At 44.3% G+C, this 22,095-nt stretch overlaps 1 protein-coding gene across 1 annotated transcript; it reads right to left on the bottom strand.

Annotated features, from left to right (window-relative positions):
• Positions 1-13,461: 13,461 nt before the first annotated feature.
• On the bottom strand, positions 13,462-20,918 carry LOC140357629 (uncharacterized). The gene is made up of 4 exons (XM_072442135.1): positions 20,850-20,918; positions 17,899-18,059; positions 15,008-15,137; positions 13,462-13,824 (listed from the first exon to the last, which is right to left on the bottom strand). Exons 2-4 carry the CDS (start codon positions 18,041-18,043, stop codon positions 13,596-13,598), a joined length of 504 nt encoding a protein of 167 aa, XP_072298236.1. The 5' UTR covers positions 18,044-18,059; positions 20,850-20,918; the 3' UTR covers positions 13,462-13,595.
• Between the last annotated feature and the right edge of the window lie 1,177 nt (positions 20,919-22,095).

The following is a 22,095-nucleotide window of genomic DNA, read 5'->3' on the forward strand; positions in this document are numbered from 1 at the left end:
TGCGGCGTAGAGGCTTTAGCCACGCCCCTCACATGCAGAGAAGTCAAAGAAATGAGGAAAAACTGTTCCTGTGTACGCTAGCTTTAGCCACGCCCCTCACACACACTAGCTTTAGCCACGCCCCTCACACACACTAGCTTTAGCCAAGCCCCTCACACACACACACACACCTGTAATTACTAAACGTCTTTTTGTGAATCGCTGAGATTGAATTCAAACACGGGTTGTGAAAAGTTCGGAACTCGCTGGTTGTTAAGAGGTTTCCAGCTTCCAGTTTGTTCTTAGACCCAGTAATTACAGACATTTTTACTTTAACGCAGTGACCGCCCCAAGTCATTCAATCGAAACAGGAGAAGGTCTCAGACAAACCGGGCGTGTCCAGTCTCACAAACCTCATTCAGAACCATCAGAGGAGAAAATGGCTCGTCTCACTCCGATCCAGGACTGAATACACTCGGCCTCAGGAGAAAGCCACGTTATCACGGGACAAACTGAGGCAGATCTTTGTCTCCATCTGCTCACGGATTTATTCCGACAATTGAAATAAATATGCCGTGTCGATGTAAACCCCCGTTTGTCCAGGAGAGGCACAAAGGTTTTCGATGGTCGTCATCTGGACATGTTAGAAATCAAGAGGTTTCGATTAAAATGTTGAGCAGGAGAAGGTTTGAAAGAGTGAAACACATCCACCCTCAGTCTACAACAGCCTAAAAGACCTTGGAAGAAATCAGAGCAGTCAAACACTAATGAAGCACACGACCTCAATAGGTCTTAAAGGTCTAGTATTTTGCCTTATTTCCTGTTTCATAGTCTAGCTCTAGACTAAGAACATTGAATTATAATAATATTTTGTGTCGTTTAACGGCCTTAATTTAATTGTTACGAAATTGTCTTGTTGTTGAGTTCAGCTTGAGCCAGGCGCGTGTCGGTTGAATAAACTATTTTATCATCAATGACATACGTTGAAACGTTGAAAACTCTCGGTGCTTAAACCTACATCCATGGCTTAAACAGACCGAGGCAGAACACTTCCTGCAGGAGGCGGAGTCTGTGGGAGCAGTCGTTCGCTCTCTGAAAACCACTTTCCCAGTTTATTTAATTTTTTAAGGATTTTTGACCCATAGGTACAGTATAATCAGCATAAATAGAAGGTTTTGAAGTCACAAAAGTTGATTTGACAAAATATGGGACCTTTAAAAATCCCCCTTGGGCTCAGGACGAATCAAAGCTCAGTAGAGTATAAATGCCCCTCCCCCTTGGGCTCAGGACGAATCAAAGCTCAGTACACTATAAATGCCCCTCCCCTTTGGCTCAGGACCAAATATGACGCCATATTTCTAGATTTAATGATTCTCTTTTGGTCCAGTGCAAATAATAAAGTAACAAGTTTAAATCGACTAAGCCGCTCTAGTTTTATTTGAGATTCTGGTGACAGAGTGTGGACTTTAAAAACACAGAGGAGCAGCAGCAGAGACGACGTCAGCAGAGTGAGCGTGAGACTCTGTTTAGACCGATAAACAAAGTGCAATAAAGCGACGGTTGTTGTGATTCCTCTCACTTTTCCCGGCGTTTTCCCGGCGTCTGCTCCACGCTCCGGCGACTCCCTTTGTGCGGTTTATAATTAAAGAGGTTTCGCCCGAGACTTCATCGCGGCGAGAAAATGGCGTTTATGGAAATCCGGTCCAAACGGATCAGCGGCCGCGACGTGTGGCAGATTTCAATAAGGAAGTGAAAACGAGAACCGCGTTTGGAGTCTCTCTTTAACCCATTTATCCAACATAGAATATATACTGCTGTTGAGCATACTTGCAGATGGAGCAAAGCCATGTGTTACCTGCGTGATCAGTGAATGTGTTGTTGTGTTGTAATGAGCATGCGCAATAAATGGTCGGTAGTGTTGTTTTTCCCTCAGACCAAAGAGACGACGGTTGTCTGTATTCTTCCCCCGAACCACATTGGTGACTACAAAACAATAGACTGCTGCAGAATGTCTAACGTAACAACTGCGTTATTAATTACACGTGTTTATTGTTTGTTTCCGTTTGTGTTTTACTGACCGCCGTATGTGGTTACTTGACGATTGCGTTGATGGATCTACTGAGCGTGGAAACAGTTGAGTTCAGTTCAGGAAGGTCAGTAACAGTCGCTCTTTCTCTTGTTTTTTGACCGTAAAAGATCTTGGAGAGATTCTGGCACCTCCGGACACTCTCTAAGACGTTATAATAAAGTCTAACGGGAGCTCAATGTGGACTGGACACTGCGGGTTCTGTTTAAAAATACTGACCGTGACGAGGGCCTACGTCTTTAAAAGTGCATTGTTTTTCACTGTAACATTCGCAATTTGCACAGGGGACGCGTTATTATCTCTATCAGAAGAATGATTCAGACTTTTAGCTCATTATTATGCAAAAACGGCTCCGTTCACTCTCTTTATGGTTGTTTATTTGTCCAGCGTAAGCAAATAATGTATAGACCCTTATTACAGCAGCTCCTCTAGGCTTCATTCACTCATTTATTAGATTAGATTGTTTGACATGTGATGGTGCAATAAAAAACACACATGAAAATACATTAGTTAAGAGTCAGAATTGCCTATACCGTATTTTCCGGACTATAAGTCGCACCTTATTTCATAGTTTTACATAGTTTAGACTTATACGTGATATTATTTGTTATTTTCACACTTGCAACTGTATTTCATACTCCAGTGCGACTTAAATATGTTTTTTTCTTCTCTATTATGCATTTTTTGGCTGGTGCGACTTATACTCCGGAAAATACGGTAGTTGTGTTACAGCGTTTGGAACGATAAAATGCAGACCAGAGGAAACAGACACTGCACACGGTTAGACATGGACAGGAACAACAGTAACAAAGCACAAACCAAACATAGACGTTTAGTGAATACATTATACGCGCTTTGTCTTTTGATATCTTCTGGTATCAATCCGACTGAGCGTTTTCCTACATTTAAAACCTCCCAACGCTGAAATGTGACTATTGACGTCTCGCGATTGTCCCCCCAGGGCCAGTCGACCCGCCGTCTTGAGTCTTTCTGCGGGTTTATCAGATGCTCGCGCTCCACTCGCCGTTATCGCGTCGTCCGCTCGTAGCTGTCGGTCGCCGTGACGAGAGCGGCTAATCCCGGAGTCCTGCGCCGAATCCTCCGGCCGCGGACGATTGAGCCCGGAGATAACGAGAGGACGATAATCACTCGCAGCCGCCCAATTACTCTAGAATGAGTTGTCAAACAGGATTTACTGGACAAGGTGAGAGCCGTCTGACCCTCTGCGTCCTGGTTCTGGTCCTGGTCCTGGTCCTGGTCCTGGTCCTGGTTCTGGTCCTGGTTCTAATCCTGGTTCATGCTCCACAGGTATCCATCCGTCATCTCCATCACTGGAGCGCGACGTCCGAGACACGTGGTTTTTCAGTTGAACTGAAAACAATGAACGATCCCGCCCCATTTTTTATGAATAACTCCTTATTGATAAATATTGGTAAATGCCTATAGCTTTTTATGTGATTATCTTTAGAACTTGATGAAAAACATTTCTACCTTTTGTAATCCAGACCTTGAGTCAGTTCTATTTGAGATCGTAACTTTGTTTAGTTTGTGCGTTTTGATCAGCTCCTTCCATGTTGTAAGCACAGATTTGTCCCAGGGATTCTTCACTTCCTCCAAATGACTCAAGCGTCTGTCATCTTTTATGTATTTATTTATTTATTTATTTTTATCTTTATTATTTTTCCCCTCCATCCCTTGTTGGGAAATGGGAGGTTTTGTCTATGGGAGTTTTTGTTTATAGGAGATCTTCTACTGAGAGTGTTTTTCAAACTTCCTATAAGGGATCTGTTCTTCTGTATCTACCTCGGTATCTTCCTGCGTTGCATTAATGAAATTTCCCCATGTGGGACAATAAAGAAATATCTTATCTTATCTTATCTGCCAGTAAGGCCTGTTCAGGAACCTCAGGCATCACATTACACTCAATATAAGGCCTGCACAGGAACTTCAGGCATCACATTACACTCAATATAAGGCCTGCACAGGAACCTCAGGCATCACATTACACTCAATATAAGGCCTGTACAGGAACCTCAGGCATCACATTACTCTCAATATAAGGCCTGTACAGGAACCTCAGGCATCACATTACACTCAATATAAGGCCTGTACAGGAACCTCAGGCATCACTTTACACTCAATATAAGGCCTGCATAGGAACCTCAGGCATCACATTACACTCAATATAAGGCCTGCATAGGAACCTCAGGCATCACATTACACTCAATATAAGGCCTGTACAGGAACCTCAGGCATCACATTACACTCAATATAAGGCCTGCACAGGAACCTCAGGCATCACATTACACTCAATATAAGGCCTGCACAGGAACCTCAGGCATCACATTACACTCAATATAAGGCCTGCACAGGAACCTCAGGCATCACATTACACTCAATATAAGGCCTGCACAGGAACTTCAGGCATCACATTACACTCAATATAAGGCCTGCACAGGAACCTCAGGCATCACATTACACTCAATATAAGGCCTGTACAGGAACCTCAGGCATCACATTACACTCGATATAAGGCCTGCATAGGAACCTCAGGCATCACATTACACTCAATATAAGGCCTGCACAGGAACCTCAGGCATCACATTACACTCAATATAAGGCCTGCACAGGAACTTCAGGCATCACATTACACTCAATATAAGGCCTGCACAGGAACTTCAGGCATCACATTACACTCAATATAAGGCCTGCACAGGAACCTCAGGCATCACATTACACTCAATATAAGGCCTGTACAGGAACCTCAGGCATCACATTACACTCGATATAAGGCCTGCATAGGAACCTCAGGCATCACATTACACTCAATATAAGGCCTGCACAGGAACCTCAGGCATCACATTACACTCAATATAAGGCCTGCACAGGAACCTCAGGCATCACATTACACTCAATATAAGGCCTGCACAGGAACTTCAGGCATCACATTACACTCAATATAAGGCCTGTACAGGAACCTCAGGCATCACATTACATTACACTCAATATAAGGCCTGCACAGGAACCTCAGGCATCACATTACACTCAATATAAGGCCTGTACAGGAACCTCAGGCATCACATTACACTCAATATAAGGCCTGTACAGGAACCTCAGGCATCACATTACACTCAATGTAAGGCCTGCACAGGAACCTCAGGCATCACATTACACTCAATATAAGGCCTGTACAGGAACCTCAGTTATCACATTACACTCAATATAAGGCCTGTACAGGAACCTCAGGCATCACATTACACTCAATATAAGGCCTGTACAGGAACCTCAGGCATCACATTACACTCAATATAAAGCCTGTACAGGAACCTCAGGCATCACATTACACTCAATATAAGGCCTGTACAGGAACCTCAGGCATCACATCACACTCAATATAAGGCCTGCACAGGAACCTCAGGCATCACATTACACTCAATATTTTTCCTCTGATTTGAGCTGAAATATTGTAATTTTTCAGACAGGGTAAACCCCGCCTCCTTTTTCTTTTGATAATTGTAGAGTTTTAAATCAGATTCAAGGATTCTTGCTTTGCCACACAACTCTAGAGATTGTTTTATTCCACTCATCAAACAGCCGGTTGGGGATGGAAATCGGGAAAGTCTGGAATAAATAGAGAAAGACTTAAATGTGGGATCAGAGCATTTTTCAAGACATTTCTTTATAGAGGAGAAAAGAGGAGTATATTTTTTCTCTAGAATTGTTGACAAATCTTTATAATACTACAGTGTCTGGGGAAAAAAGTGTTTTTTATACTGGGGCGTGTTGGGTTTGAAGGTCTGGATCTTCTGGATAGTGATTAGACCTGGTTCAGAGGTCGATCTTATACATCAGAACAAAAATAGTTTTCTTCTTTCTTATTTCTTTCTTCGTATATGGAAGTCTATAGTTTGCTTCTCTCTGGCCCACCTCGGATGTAAGGTAAAGGTACTTGGTGGGTCCTCTGTAAAATGATTGCATGTCATGGACAACATTGTAATAACTCTTTGTAATAAAGTCGTCGTCGCCATGAGTCGCTTCAGAGTCCCTCGCGTGGTTACGGCTGAAACATATTTACATGTTGGTTCCTGGAGGAGCTTCCTGTTTGTCTTCTTCTGCGGTTAATAAGGAGCGAGAGTGTGGCAGAGTCGCTCCTCCAAGCCCGACTTTAATTACGTTTGGGAGGGAAATTGGACTGAACGACTGGAGGCCTCCAAAGTGCGTCTTCATGAATGAACTGCCAACCGCAGGCAGCAATAAACACGAGACAAACAATATACTCCAGTCAATTGAACTAAAGGTGCATCACTTTTCTGGTGGAGCGTCTGGCATCATCCAGACGGGGAGAGAAAGTACACAAAGAAAGATATTTTTGGGGGGGAAATGTACAGATTTTCCATGTGCTTTTAATGTAATGTAATTTGAAATAATATTCTAGCCATATAATTGTACTTATGAGAGTTTTAATACTTGTACGTGTAATTTAATATGAAAAGATAAGCCTTTATTTGTCCCACGATAAGGAAATTTCAGTGTTGCAACTCAAAGTAGGAACAGAAGTATAAAAATAAAAAGCAGATAACTTATAAAAAACACTCTGATAAAAATCTTGATAAATATAAAAAAATAATAACAATAGTAACACTCTTATTTACAGTTGTTTATATGGACAGAGAATATTGCACCAGGATGATCGACATTATGTCACAGTATTGCACATGAATGACAGTATTGCACATGAATGACAGTATTGGACGTGAATGACAGTATTGGACGTGAATGACAGTGTTGCACATATAATTCCATCCTTGTATTTGGAATTACAATTTCATTACAATTAAAATTAAATTAGTCACTATACTCCTTTTCCATTAAGGTTCCGAGCCGGTTCTGGATTAATGTTTTCTACCGAAAAAGGGCTGGTGCCATAGCAACAGCTAACAGTTAGCATTTAAACCCCGGTTTTCTTGTATTTCAGCTTAAATTTAAAGTCAATTTCAGCATCAGAATCAGAATCAATGGCAAAAAACCCTTTCTAATTCTGATGCTGAAATTTACTTTGTTTTCCTTTCGCCATTATTTACTTTTAAGTTATAATATTCATACATAACCATGAGTGACTGTGACGACGTAAAAACAATAAAACACAAGAACCAATGGAGTTCATTTGTCAAACAGGACAACTTTATTACATTTGGAAGTGAATTTCTGCTTCTGTTCACATTAGCTCCGCGTCGACGTTAGCAACATTAGCACAACGACGCATTTCAGAGTGCAGAGGCTGGACGGCAGCACAGGAGCAGCTGCACAGACAGGGGGCAGTAGAAAGCAGAGGAAAAACACCTGGACCATCAATATTTTTAGCTGTCGGATGTAAAACTTTATCCAAACACACGAGCAGACGCGTCGGATTGAACTGCATCGCCTGCTCTGATTGGCCGATGCAGTTTAAAGCGTTAAACAATTAAATGAAGCAGCATTTATGTGCAGAGCTTTCAAGAGTCAGAAAGGGAAGGAAATCGTGACGAATGCTTTTCATTGAATGCTTTTGAGTGTCGCTTTTGGTCGGACTGTAAGTGGATTAACACAATCACTGTCTGTTCAAAAACCTGATCGTAATCTGATTTCTTCTCAGATTATTGACGCGCGATCAGTGAATGAGTGATTTTTCCTGTATTCGTGGCGTCACAGTAAAAGTGTAAAATGTGACGGAGAATATGGACCTCACGAAGTAAATGAAGCCGTCTGTGTCTCACTCCAGTTTGTGACGTCGTAACGAGGATTCGGGCGATTTCTCTGGCGATTTCTCAGGTCGGCGAAGGACTCGAGTGTCAGAGCGGAGCAGGTGCTTCGGCCGAGGACCACAAATCAGACAATGCAATCACTGTGGGGGGAGAGAGGGAGGAGACAGGGAGAAAGAGAGAGGAGAGAGGGGGAAAGAGGGAGGAGAGAGGGGGAGGAGAGAGGGGAAAAGAGAGAGGAGAGAGGGGGAGAGAGGGAGGAGAGAGGGGAGAGAGGGAGGAGGAGAGATGAGGAGAGAAGGGAGAGAGTGGGGAGAGAAGGGGAGGAAAGAGGGGGAGAGGGGAGAGAGGGAGGAGAGAGGGGGAGAGAGGGGGAGGAGAGAGGGAGAGAGGGCGAGGAGAGAGGGGGAGAGAGGTGAGAGCAAGGAAGAAAGACAGGGAAGATGAGAGGGAGTAAAAGAGGAAAGGGGAAGAGAAAAGAGAGTGCAGGAAGAAGTGAGAGAGGAATGAGAGAGTGAGCCAGAGGGAGGGAGAGAATGAGTGAAAGGGAGAGAGAGAAAGTGTAATCTCGTGTCACGTTATCAGATTTGTTCGACTGACTGGTCTTTTCTTTTCCTCCGCAGCTTTTCTCAGACGAAGGTGTTTAATTAAAGAATCCGCACCTGCACCCACACCTGTGTGTCGCCGCGGAGACCAGGTGTCGCCGCCGCAGAGACCAGGTGTCGCCGCCGCGGAGACCAGGTGACGTCGCCGCGGAGACCAGGTGTCGTGCACTCTGAAACCAAGGCCTTTTGTTCAGGGGCTTAAGAAGATATATTGCCACATATTGAGCTTAAGCTTTTATTGTCGCGAGTATTCTACAGATTAATACTGTCTACTGCCATCTAGAGGACAAAAGCTGCATGTTCACTGTGGGCTGTGCAAACAAAAAGTCTGAAAACAAAGGATTCTTTCTCTTCTGCCACGCCCCCAAAGACCCCGTGTGTCCAGAAGTGTGTGACTGTGGTCAGGAGGGACCAGTGGACTTACAGAGGTCACTCCACACTGAGGCGGAGCTGTTTTCAGGTCGTTAGCAGCTGGCTAATGCTATATTATTGCGTGACTATGCTAATAAACGAGCCTAAGTATCAATTCTTTTCATTTTCAGTTTTATGCTCTGTTTCTCATGACTATCTAGAGCGGGAGGCAACAGCATGTTGCCTCCCGCTCTACGTCTGAAACGTCTGAAACATGTGTCAACAAATAAGTCACGTGACTGAAACCCAGGAAACGGTAAGTGGTTGCATGTCAATTGGCTGCTGTGATTGGCTTAATTTGATTTGATTTGACGTTTATTTTACCAAACTCTTTTTCAACAGTGTCCTGGCCTAAAACTCGAACAACATCAACGGGAGCAATTACAGATAGTTATTGGGTAGAATTAAACATATCAATCTGACTTTAGACCGACAGATTACGTCATATTATCTGAATATTGTAATTAAAATTGTTCATTTTCAGTGGAAGACAATTAAGAAACAGTTGTAACCAGTGTTGTGCCTGAACGCGTTCATGGAATGACATTTCATAAACGCGTTCACAATTTTGGTGAACGTGAACTGAACGAACGGTTTTACTGCTGACGAACGATAATGTGAACGCGTTCATTCTGGTGTCTGTGAACGGCAAAATTCATTATTTTTATTTTCGTTAAAAAAGAGCCTGTGTCTGGCAACTGTGAGAGCTCCAAAGTTGTAGAGGCGATAGATCGCGGAGACGGACAGAGATTTCACGTGTCGCACCGCACTGCGCATGCGCATCAAAACACAAAGCAGCATTGACGCGACCGCGACATGTGTCAACAGAGCAGCAGGAGTCGCCCTGCTACGAGCAGTTACGTGAGTTTTATGATACGGTCGGAGAGGATGGGAACAATCTAACATTTCTGTACAAACTTTGCCCAGCAAGTTTTTCCTCATGTTTTTGAGAATATAATGTGGGGCTGAAAGCTGCTGCTGCTGCTGCTAGTGTGGTGCTGAAGAGACAGCAACACATGGGGAAGTCTGTCCCTTCAATGTGAATGTAAATCCTGGGTAAGGATTCAAAATTGGATGAAGATGAAATCTGACACATAGTTTCAACATTAAACTAATAAAATAATTGCTGCCTGTGGTTGTATTTGGGCTGTGGAAATAATTTAGAAAAATAAGAGCATAATCTTTTGAAAAAAGAACTGAACTAGTTCATTTTTTGGAGCTGTGAACTTAGTTCAAAATTTTGAATTATGAACTATGAACTGAACTAGTTCATGTAGAAAGTGAACTTTCCCAACACTGGTTGTAACCATAAAACACCATAAAAGTCATAAAAGTCGACCCCTGAACCCTGCTAATGTGGCTAACGTCTACACGGAGCTAATGACAACAAAAGCAGAAAAACAGTCCGGGTTAATTAATGAACTTAAAGGGGATGTATTATTCTCAACCAACTTTAATGAGCTTTTAACCTTGTCACAGCAGTGTTCCCTCGTCATTCGTTCTCTCAAATCTGCAATTTGATTGATCTCTGCATGTTTTAATAATCCTGCATTGTCCTACAACTGAGGCTCAATTGCTCAGAAAATTCCTATTTTCACCTACCCCCTATCCCCGCCCACATTTCTGAACACTCCTGAGTGATTCATGTTGGGTTTGAACACGTTGTCACTTTATCAAAAATGAAAACATGTACATGACAATTTGCTGCTTGTTACGGTGAAATCACGGTGGTTACGGTGGAGTCACTGTGGAGAGGCGGGGCTTATCACTATGAAGAGGCGGGGCTTATCAGTTCAGGAAGTCAATGGACCCAATTCTATAACTATGTCGTTTTAGATCGGTCTTGCCCTTTACAATGAATAAAATGTAAAATGAAGATATAAAATGTAAACTAAAGATCTACTTTACTTTATTTGTTCCACTTTCACGGTTTTATTTGATTTGAGCGGTTGCCATGGGCTACAAAAGCTATCATGACCGAAACACGGAGGAAAACGTCCAAGTTCCGGACGCGATTGGGGCGCAGCGTGAATCCAGGAATGCATGGAGTGAAAAGCCTCGCTCTGATTGGCCCCCGCAGAGTCCAGGTGCCGTTGCCGTGGAGACAGGACAGGTGTGGATCAGGGACAGGCTGGAGGCGGTGTTTCATTAGCGTCATTAGCGGGGAGGAAAATGCGGCGACAAAAAAAACAACAACAACTTTAATAAACTGGAACCTGTGAATGCACTGGTGCGAAAATGATAAAGAAAGATTACAAAAATGTGTGAAATCTAGTGTCAATTTAAGGTGAGACGCTGCAGATGAATAGATTTTTTTTTTTAATTTGAAGATATATATTGTAAACTTCTCCTGTAATTTACTCACATAAAAGATTTGTTTTCATTGTGTTTTCATATAGAAATAAGGCATTTTATGTGTAAAAATTGCACAAATGTCACATATTTGGGAGATTTAAAACTGACATAGCAGGTTTAACTTTCTCTCTTCCGTATTTTCCGGACTATAAGTCTTTTCATAGTTTTCCCCGGGGTGCGACTTATACTTATATTTATACTTATATACTTATACTCCAGAGCGACTTATATATGTTTTTTTTCTTCTCTATTATTCATTTTTTGGCTGGTGCGACTTATAGTCCGGAGAATACGGTAGTTGACATATTAGATACGACATATTGGAAACAACTTCCATCCAAATGTAATTTTCAATCTGATCCATGGTAAAAAAGTTTTCCAGATTAACCCTTTTCTACTGTGGACCACTGCTGGACAAATGAGGAATTACACTGACAAAATTAAGATAAGATAAGATAAGATAATCCTTTATTGTCAGCAGAAGGAAATACATCATTAACAATTTTTACTTTAAAACAAGCTGAAACGTTGACTTTAGTTATTCCAGTTTGTTTTTTCATGTGTGTTTATTGTGCTGTTGTTTCTCATTGTCTTTTCATTGTGTGTTCAGCGCGACTTTGTTGTTTTCATAGCGCTCTAGAAACAAAGTTGGATTGGATCTAAATTATTCATATTGCACCTTTCCAGACGCCTAAAGCTGATTATATTGCATATTTTACTCCCTCCGCTCGGTGATGTTAAACTGCAGGACTGACACACACACACTTCACACGGTACGAGATGTGTGACGTGTCTTGCCCAAGGGCACAAGGCGGCCCCAATGAAGCACCTGGTATTTCCATACGGTAATTACAGTTTAACTCACTCTCACTCTGAACAGTAAAGAGAATATATATTGCAAATCTAACCACAGCAATATTGCTCAAACGATTTCCTGTTTCCAAATGTTTTCAAACTCAGGAATTATGAATTAAGCTTAAATCTGTGGATCCGGAACCCTTTAACGAGGCCTGAGTTGTGAGTTGAAAATGTTCTGTCTCGTCTGCACCAGCTGTCAGTCTGATTCAAGCCTCACAGCTCCAGGCCACACGCTCATTTTAAACAGAAAAGCCAAATGGAGTCCGAGAAGAATGAGCCAATCACGGTCGAGAGCAGGAAAAAGAATCTGACTTCATTTAACGCTGAGGACGAAAAGTCGATTTGATGGAAGTTTCTCTCAGACGGAGCCGGAGCCAGGTCTGTATTCATTAAGTGAGACTTTCAAACACAGAAAATCCACAAATGTTGAGGCTGATGATTGATCTTTGTGTATTATTTTGCATTTCTGCACATCTCATGCATCTCTGAGCAGGGGAAGAAAATACAAACATAAATATAAATTTTTCTGCATTTAATAGTAGCTCGTAGCTCAAAGCAGCTACAGAAGACACACTGGACATACAATTATTTGTAATATAATGGTTTATAGAATACATTTATGTGGAGAGAATGTATAAAATGTATGACCAATAGGCTCTGAGCACAGCAGTGCTAGCTAGCTCACGGTGTCGCGCAGCCAATGCGAAATTGTATTAAAACGTCAAATATAAAATAAACAACCATTTCTAATTTAAAGTAAAGACTGTCTGTTTTTATACGTGCATTACTTCAGTTTGTGCCGTTTTATTTGTATTATGCCTCAAAATTAGCATAATGTTAGCTTTGAGACACAAAGCTACCTTTATCAAGAGAGTCCAGCTGCAGACGCCGCATGAAGTGGAGATCCACATTGGTCACATCCGGTGGCCATATACAAGATATATTTTTTTAAACTGGGATAATCTAGCAATTTATTATAGCGACATGGTTAAGTTGGGTAAAGTTAGGGTTTTGGGATGATAGTTGTTTATTACACCACACTTGATGAAGCTAGTGGAGCTAATTAAGCTAGTGGAGCTAGTGGATCTGGTGGAGTTAATGGAGCTATAGTGGAGCTTCACTCAACATGGCGCCGTGCAGCGAGACCCTTCTCATCTTTCTAAACACTGAATCGTTCTCTGGTAAATATCCGTGTCATTTAATGTCTTCATGTTGTTGTCAGTGACATTCTCGCTGTCGTATTGATTCATTTCAGCACAACTCTGCAAAAACCCCATAGAGATGTAACTGGACAGGAAGTAGTGATGCTAACAGTGAGCTAGCCGTGCGCTGTTGTGCAAAGTCCTGGAATCAGTTACATTTGTTGTGGTTTGTTCTGGTTAAACTTTATATTTGTGTAACTGTCGAGCACCATCGCCATCACCAGCAAGTCTTCTCAGACTGAGTCGACCTCAACAAACGAGATTACATGTGTAATTAATACAATTATAACTATGTAATAAGCTCAAAAGAGTAAAATTAGCATGTCATCTATTATAGCTTGTTTGTGCTTTGTGTGGTTGTTTATTCAGTGGTTGCAGGCTTCTTCCTGACCACTCTCCTGTTTTGCCGAGTGACCGGGGCGACAGGGTTGGAGGCGGGGGCGGAGGCGGGGGCGGAGGCCTGCTTGACCTTCAGCTCGTCGATAAACGTCTCCACGGCCGTAAACTTCTCGGTGAGGTCGCCGAGATGAGCCTTCAGCGCGTTGAACTCTTTGTACAGATCGTCCAGAGCTTCGGACAGAGGCTGGATCCTGAGCACAAAGACACAAAGACACAGGAACTGAAGCCGTAGAGTGTCTACAGAGCCGCAACTGCTAGGCTATTTCATGCCGCGGCTCCTAAAACTGCAGGGCTATTTGACCGCGCCGCGGCTCTGTAGCCACGGCCTTTAAGCAAACCAACAGTTCTTCCATTTGTGAGAAAAAGACCTCAGTGTCATGTTCGTACAAACACTGAGGAGTGGAGCGGTTGAAACTTGTTACTTGGTAGCTGAAGTTTGTTTGTGTAGTTTTTTATATTTAATGATTGGAATTAATCCGGGACAAACGTGTGGAATATTTTAAGGATTTAGGAAAGAGGCAAAATGTTCAGGTTTAGAGGACAATGTGGTGGAAAAGGTCGTATCTGGACTCTGTTTAAGTTTATTTATATATTTAAGCATTTATTTTCTCCTGAGCTCCGATTGGTCCTGCCCAAAGTGGGGAGCAGTTATAACTGAAACTTGATCTGCTGTTGTTTTACAGTGTCACACTTTTAGGCGGCAATACAAAACACAAATAATATCATCTAAAATCAAATCACGACCGTTTCTGATGTCAAGGCTGTGTTAAAAATACACCAGAGGGCGCTAAACGTTATCTTATTTGTAGGAGGAAAAAAGCCAAGAAAACGAAGTGAGAAAAGAATGTAAAACTCGCACTGCGGCCCCCAGTGGTCAGCGCCGTTACTCCGCTTCATATTGCTGGTTTGATTTAAGACGTTATGAGTCTGTAGTGAACTGAGGGGAGGTTGTATCTCAGACCGACTTTACTCTTGGAAGAATTTTATTTCTTTCCAAAAATGGCCCTCTTCTTCGTCCTACGTAAAAGGGTTTAGGAGGAAGCGACGGGGCCCGGTTACAGGGGCCCGCGCTTGAGCTGCAGTTTATTTGACTTGGTCTTAATGTGTTTCCGTGGCGACAACATCCACATCTGCGTTTCTATTTAAACGGCTTGACGGAAAACCACAGGGAATTTATAGCTTTAACACACAAACACGCTCGGAGTTTCTAATTGTGGAGTAGAGCTCTGTAAAAACCCTTCAGCTGATCTTCGTCTGAGTCGTCCTCTGCTCCGTCCCTCTGCGTCCACAGCCCCTCCTCTTTGCTCTTCCTCTATGCCATCCACATACCCGCCGTCCCTTCCGCTCCCCACGCCGTCGGTTGGGCAGCATTACCTGGCGTAGTCGGGCAGCAGACTCTGGTGGTCGTTCAGCAGCAGGTTCTTCATCTGGCTCATGATGTCGTACTTCCAGTTGTCCAGGACCTCGGTCAGATTGGCCACGTTCCGCATGTTCACTTTGTCGGCTGCAAAGAGAGAGGGCGGGGCCGAGGTCAGACGCAAGACACAGATACAAACGAAGACGCCGGCGCTATCGTTTTGTCTGTCGCGGACCGAATTACACGTTCTCTGCGGCTTTGGGTCTGTGAGATTCTGCAATGTCAAAATATATATTTAATTACAGTAGGTTTACATTAAGGGTTCGGATCTGTAGTAGATCAGGTGTTTTCTCTGCTCGATGCCAATGGTTTGACCTTTCTCAAACATACTGATATGATCTCCATGACCACGGGATTCGTCTTTCTATATGTTTTTTTTTCAGAAATGAGAAGCCGCTCGCTGCATTAGTCGGGTTTAAATAATGAAAGATCATCAGCTGCAGAGGAGACAACCTCTTTTATTTTGTTTTGACAGAAAGTGTATCTCCTTAGAAGCAGGTCTATGTTTACTCTGTTTGTCTAGTACATTTCCGTTGCCGTGCTTGAACTTTTATTGTTGAAAACACGCTGCATAATAATATCCTCTAAAGTGTTTTCCAATTACAGAAGAGTAAATAATGTCCGTGTCACTGTGTCTGGCTCTGGGGACGTGTGTGTGTGTGTGTGTGTCTGTGTGTCTGTCTGTCTGTCTGTGTGTGTGTGTGTGTGTGTCAATGAGTGTGTGTGTGTGTGTGTGTGTGTGTGTGTGTGTCTGTGTGTCTGTCTGTCTGTGTGTGTGTGTGTGTGTGTGTGTGTGTGTCTGTGTGTGAGTGTGTGTGTGTGTCTGTGAGTGTGTGTGTCTGTGAGTGAGTGTGTGTGTGTGTGTGTCTGTGAGTGTGTGTGTGTGTGTCTGTGTGTGTCTGTCTGTCTGTATGTGTGTGTGTGTGTGTGTCTGTGAGTGTGTGTGTGTGTGTGTGTCTGTGAGTGTGTGTGTGTGTGTGTGTCTGTGAGTGTGTGTGTGTGTGTGTGTCTGTGTGTGTGTGTGTGTGTGTGTGTGTGTCTGTGAGTGTGTGTGTGTGTGTGTGTCTGTGTGTGTGTGTGTGTCTGTCTGTCTGTCTGTGTGTGTGTGTGTGTGTGTGCGTCTGTGAGTGTGTGTGTGTGTGTGTGTGTGTGTCTGTGTGTGTGTGTGTGTCTGTCTGTGTGTGGCACTTCAATTTGTCTCATTATTACATTAAATACCTGAATGAGGGATTACACCAACTTAATTAAATAATTTTGGGAATGAGATAAGTGAAATAAAAGACCTTTCCGAGGCCCACCTGGCGCCCCCTGGTGAATATTTATGTCATGAGCGTGTTTGGGAAAAGAACCTCTGACGACCCGGAACACGACCCGGGACAGTGGCCCGGGGTCTTCCTGTAGGAGATCAAAGCAAAGAGGACAGTACATCTAAGTGTAGTCCAGGCTCCCGTAGACGTTTGTCCCATAGTCCAGGCTCTGAACTGCACAAACGTCTCAATAACTCGTATTGTTAGACGTTTGTCCCGTAGTCCAGGCTCTGAACTGCACAAACGTCTCAATAACTCCTAATGTTAGACATTTGTCCCGTAGTCCAGGCTCTGAACTGCACAAACGTCTCAATAACTCATATTGTTAGACGTTTGTCCCGTAGTCCAGGCTCTGAACTGCACAAACGTCTCAATAACTCCTAATGTTAGACATTTGTCCCGTAGTCCAGGCTCTGAACTGCACAAACGTCTCAATAACTCATATTGTTAGACGTTTGTCCCGTAGTCCAGGCTCTGAACTGCACAAACGTCTCAATAACTCATATTGTTAGACGTTTGTCCCGTAGTCCAGGCTCTGAACTGCACAAACGTCTCAATAACTCCTAATGTTAGACATTTGTCCCGTAGTCCAGGCTCTGAACTGCACAAACGTCTCAATAACTCATATTGTTAGACGTTTGTCCCGTAGTCCAGGCTCTGAACTGCACAAACGTCTCAATAACTCCTAATGTTAGACATTTGTCCCGTAGTCCAGGCTCTGAACTGCACAAACGTCTCAATAACTCCTAATGTTAGACATTTGTCCCATAGTCCAGGCTCTGAACTGCACAAACGTCTCAATAACTCATATTGTTAGACGTTTGTCCCGTAGTCCAGGCTCTGAACTGCACAAACGTCTCAATAACTCATATTGTTAGACGTTTGTCCCGTAGTCCAGGCTCTGAACTGCACAAACGTCTCAATAACTCCTAATGTTAGACATTTGTCCCGTAGTCCAGGCTCTGAACTGCACAAACGTCTCAATAACTCATATTGTTAGACGTTTGTCCCGTAGTCCAGGCTCTGAACTGCACAAACGTCTCAATAACTCCTAATGTTAGACATTTGTCCCGTAGTCCAGGCTCTGAACTGCACAAACGTCTCAATAACTCCTAATGTTAGACATTTGTCCCATAGTCCAGGCTCTGAACTGCACAAACGTCTCAATAACTCATATTGTTAGACGTTTGTCCCGTAGTCCAGGCTCTGAACTGCACAAACGTCTCAATAACTCCTAATGTTAGACGTTTGTCCTGTAGTCCAGGCTCTGAACTGCACAAACGTCTCAATAACTCCTAATGTTAGACATTTGTCCCGTAGTCCAGGCTCTGAACTGCACAAACGGCTAAATAACTCATGTTAGACGTTTGTCCCGTAGTCCAGGCTCTGAACTGCACAAACGTCTCAATAACTCATATTGTTAGACGTGTGTCCCGTAGTCCAGACTCTGAACTGCACAAACGTCTCATAATGTTTGACGTTTCATCCCGTGTCATCGTGCTCTTTCACCTCGTGGCTGTGACATCATGAGGGACACTCACAGCCAGCTCTGTAGTCCCACTCTTCGGCGTTCTGCGAGGAAGTGGACGTCCTGGAGTTCGCCCTGGTTCCTCCCCCTCCGCGTCTCTGAGCCGTCACCGCGGCAACCACCAACAGCATCAGTCCCAGGGTCAGTCTGGACGCCATCTTTACCTCGCTTCACCTGAGAGAAGAAGAGGAAAGGTTTTAGATCATGAGGCTGGACATCACACACTCCCAGCATGCACCACCCAACTCCACCCAACTCCACCAAACTTCACCAAACTCCACCAAACTCCACCCAACTCCACCAAACTTCACCAAACTCCACCAAATTCCACCGAACTCCATCAAACTCCACCCAACTCCACCGAAATTCACCCAACTCCACCGTGGCACGTAGAAACCACCTGACATGTGTGATGGTCCAATGAGGTTCATTGAGTCTTCTGATCAGGAGCCAATTGAAATAGAGAAATGTGCAAACAGGACTATAAACCGGGATGAGGGGGCCATTTTACTCTCACACACCTAGAATACTGTAGTTGCACTGCAGATGGCGCTGTCCAAAACCTGTGTAAATCAGCTGAAAGGACTCTTCATCACACGACTCTGAAGAAGATGAGTCTAAACTCTCAGCTAAATAAACTCACTGCTCCTGTCTGCTCCTCACTGCTCCTGTCTGCTCCTCACTGCTCCTGTCTGCTCCTCACTGCTCCTGTCTGCTCCTCACTGTTCCTCACTGCTCTTGTCTGCTCCTCATTGCTCCTCACTGCTCCTCACTGCTCCTGTCTGCTCCTCACTGTTGCTCACTGCTCTTGTCTGCTCCTCATTGCTCCTCACTGCTCCTGTCTGCTCCTCACTGCTCCTCACTGCTCCTCACTGCTCCTCACTGCTCCTCACTGCTCCTCACTGCTCCTCACTGCTCCTGTCTGCTCCTCATTGCTCCTCACTGCTCCTGTCTGCTCCTCACTGCTCCTCACTGCTCCTCACTGCTCCTCACTGTTCCTCACTGCTCCTCACTGCTCCTCACTGCTCCTCACTGTTCCTCACTGCTCTTGTCTGCTCCTCATTGCTCCTCACTGCTCCTCACTGCTCCTGTCTGCTCCTCATTGCTCCTCACTGCTCCTGTCTGCTCCTCACTGCTCCTCACTGCTCCTCACTGCTCCTCACTGCTCCTGTCTGCTCCTCATTGCTCCTCACTGCTCCTGTCTGCTCCTCACTGCTCCTCACTGCTCCTGTCTGCTCCTCACTGCTCCTCATTGCTCCTCACTGCTCCTGTCTGCTCCTCACTGCTCCTCACTGCTCCTCACTGCTCCTCACTGTTCCTCACTGCTCCTGTCTGCTCCTCACTGCTCCTCACTGCTCCTTTGACCTTGTCGGGTCGAGGAGTTCACTCTTCATAGGATCATTTTCTCTTCCATTTTAAGGCTTTGATTCTCAAAAGAAAAGTCACTGCAGGTGTCGACATGTCTTTATGTTTTTGCGTAACATGATGTTCTCTGGCACAAGCTCACAGCAGCACCATCACCGTGGTTACGACGGCCCTGAAGGAACATTCAGGTGCAGAAAGGAGATCAGATCAACTCGAGAGGAAATTCTGTGAATGTTTTTAAAGACAACTCAACAAATGTATGTGAAGTTCACAAATGACCTTGTCACTATAGTATAAATAATAACAAAGTATTAATATAGTAGAAATAAAAATATAAAGCATAAAAATAAATATTAGAACTTCAAAATATATATATATACATATATATATATATATATATATATATATGTGTGTGTGTGTCTGTGTGTGCGTGTGTGTGTCTGTGTGTGTCTGTGTGTGTCTCTGTGTATGTGTGTGTGTGTGTGTGTGTGTGTCTGTGTATGTGTGTGTGTGTGTGTGTGTGTGTGTGTGTGTGTGTGTCTCTGTGTATGTGTGTGTGTGTGTGTGTGTGTGTGTCTCTGTGTATGTGTGTGTGTGTGTGTGTGTGTATGTGTGTGTCTGTGTGTGTGTGTGTGTGTGTGTGTGTGTGTGAGTGTGTGTGTGTGTGTGTGTGTATGTGTGTGTATGTGTGTCTGTGTGTGTGTGTGAGTGTGTGTGTGTGTGTGTGTGTATGTGTGTGTGTGTGTGTGTCTGTGTGTGTGTGTGTGTGTGTGTGTGTGTGTGTGGCTGAGCTGCACAGGCACGAACAGAACCACAGCCTCATCAGACACGTGTGGGCGAGAGCGCGTTTGGGGCTCTGCTCAGAAACCACCCCCAAAACTCCTCTCATGGACACAGTAGATGGATACTTTTAGCGGCAGGAAAAAGGCACAAAGAAGAGGCACAAACACCACCACGATCGAGGACGGGACTGACATCGGAACAGACATCAGGCGGTAAATGCAGCTTTGCAGTGGCTGCCATCCGCCATTAAAAACAACGATGACAACAACAACCACCACCACAACAACAACAGACATCAGTCGAATGGAAAAACTAACATTTGGACCAAATGGGACTTTTATTTTAATTAATTGTTTTCATGATTGTGATTTTTCTTTTAGTCTATTTATTATTCCTAATTGAACTCTGTTTTTTATGTTTTAAACTTTAAAAAACAACAACAAAACACACAAAAAAACACAGTAAAACGAATACTGAGCCTGTTAAAGTTTTGTTAAACATCATTGGGATAAAAAACTCACCACTGTAAAAAGTTAATGAGGGTTAAACGACACGTATTAAGCTAAATTAACAGTTTTGAGATTTTGTGGTCCACATCATAAAAAACGCATTACATACGGTTAAAAATATAGTGTAACATAGTAATACAGATGAAAAATAGACTATTTAGAAAACGGCAAAATAGCTTAAAATAGGCCTCCAAAAACAAAGTGTAGAATAAAGTAGGGTTAAATACAAAATATATACAGCGAGCTCAGAACAGCAGTCAAACTAAAATAGATAGAGAATAGAAACTATAAAGTAAAGTTCATGTACCTGTGTGAGTGGAGCTTCTCTGCTGCTGCCGCTTCAAAGTCTCAAACACAAATGACTCGAGCCGCTCCCGTCTGCAGAGAGGCCCCGGCACGCTGTGGTCCAGGGCCCGGGGCCAAGATCCCGATCCAGGACAAGTTTCCTCTGGTCTGACCACCGCAAGTTTCCTCTGGTCTGACCACAGCAACGTCTGGAGTCCTGCTAAAACGAGCTGCAGCGGGTGTGACATGAGCGCTTGTTTGAATGCCACGGCCTCGGGGCAAGTCTGACCTTCAGTACTGACCGACCTCGACCATTAAAGGTGCACGAGAACTTTCATAGCCACAGAATGACTTTTAGCATCAGTGTTCATTTTTTCGGATTCAGGAGGAGCAGAGTGGTTTTGGTCCTGGTCGTGGAACACTGGACCAGCTCTATACCCTCCATCGGGTGCTCGAGGGTTCGTGGGAGTTTGCACAGTCCACATGTGCTTTGTGGATCTGGAGAAGGCTTTTGACCGTGTCCCTCGGGGTGTCCATTGGGGGGTGCTCCGGGAGTACAGGGTCCGGGGCCCTTTGCTTAGGGCTGTATGACCGGAGCAGGAGCTGTGTTCATTGCAGTAAGTCAGACCTGGTTCTGTTCATAGTCTTAATTAACAGAATTTCTGGGCGCAGTCAGGGGTCAGTGGGTGTGGTCAGGGGTCGGGGGTGTCCAGTTTGGGGACCACAGGATCTCATCTCTGCTGTTTGCAGACGATGTCCTGATGGATCCATCAAACCCGGACCTGCAACATGCACTGGGACGGTTTGAGTCGAGTGTGAAGCGTCTGGGATGAGAATCAGAGATCGACAGGCGGATCGGTGCAGCGGCTGCAGTGATGCAGTCGCTGCATCGGACTGTTGTGGTGAAGAAGGAGCTGAGTCGAAAGGCAAAGCTCTCGATTTACCGGTCGGTCTACGTTCTGCCCTCACCTATGGTCATGAGCTTTGGGTGATGACCCAAAGGACAAGATCGGAGATACAAGCGGCCGAAATGAGTTTCCTCCGCCGGGTGGCTGGGCACTCCCTTAGAGATAGGGTGAGGAGCTCGGCCACACGGGGGGAGCTCGGAGTAGAGCCGCTGCTCCTCCAGCTGAGGTGGCTCGGGCATCTGTTCCGGATGCCTCCTGTGTGTTTCGGGCATGTCCCACCGGGAAGAGGCCCCGTGGAAGACCCAGGACACGCTGTCTCTCGGCTGGCCTGGGAACGCCTCGGGATTCCCCTGGAGGAGT

This window comes from Eucyclogobius newberryi, unplaced genomic scaffold, assembly GCF_026437365.1.
Source record: "Eucyclogobius newberryi isolate DKJ021-1_F unplaced genomic scaffold, fEucNew1.0.hap1 SCAF_13, whole genome shotgun sequence".
NCBI lineage: Eukaryota > Metazoa > Chordata > Actinopteri > Gobiiformes > Gobiidae > Eucyclogobius > Eucyclogobius newberryi.

Excerpts from the sequence above, each read along its gene's own strand:
- LOC140357629 (XM_072442135.1), bottom strand. The coding sequence starts at position 18,043 with ATGGCGTCCAGACTGACCCTGGGACTGATGCTGTTGGTGGTTGCCGCG. Across the intron at positions 15,138-17,898 it reads GTGGGACTACAGAGCTGGCT|CCGACAAAGTGAACATGCGG; the intron begins GTGAGTGTCCCT and ends CTCTCTTTGCAG. Across the intron at positions 13,825-15,007 it reads CTGCTGCCCGACTACGCCAG|GATCCAGCCTCTGTCCGAAG; the intron begins GTAATGCTGCCC and ends CTTTGTGCTCAG.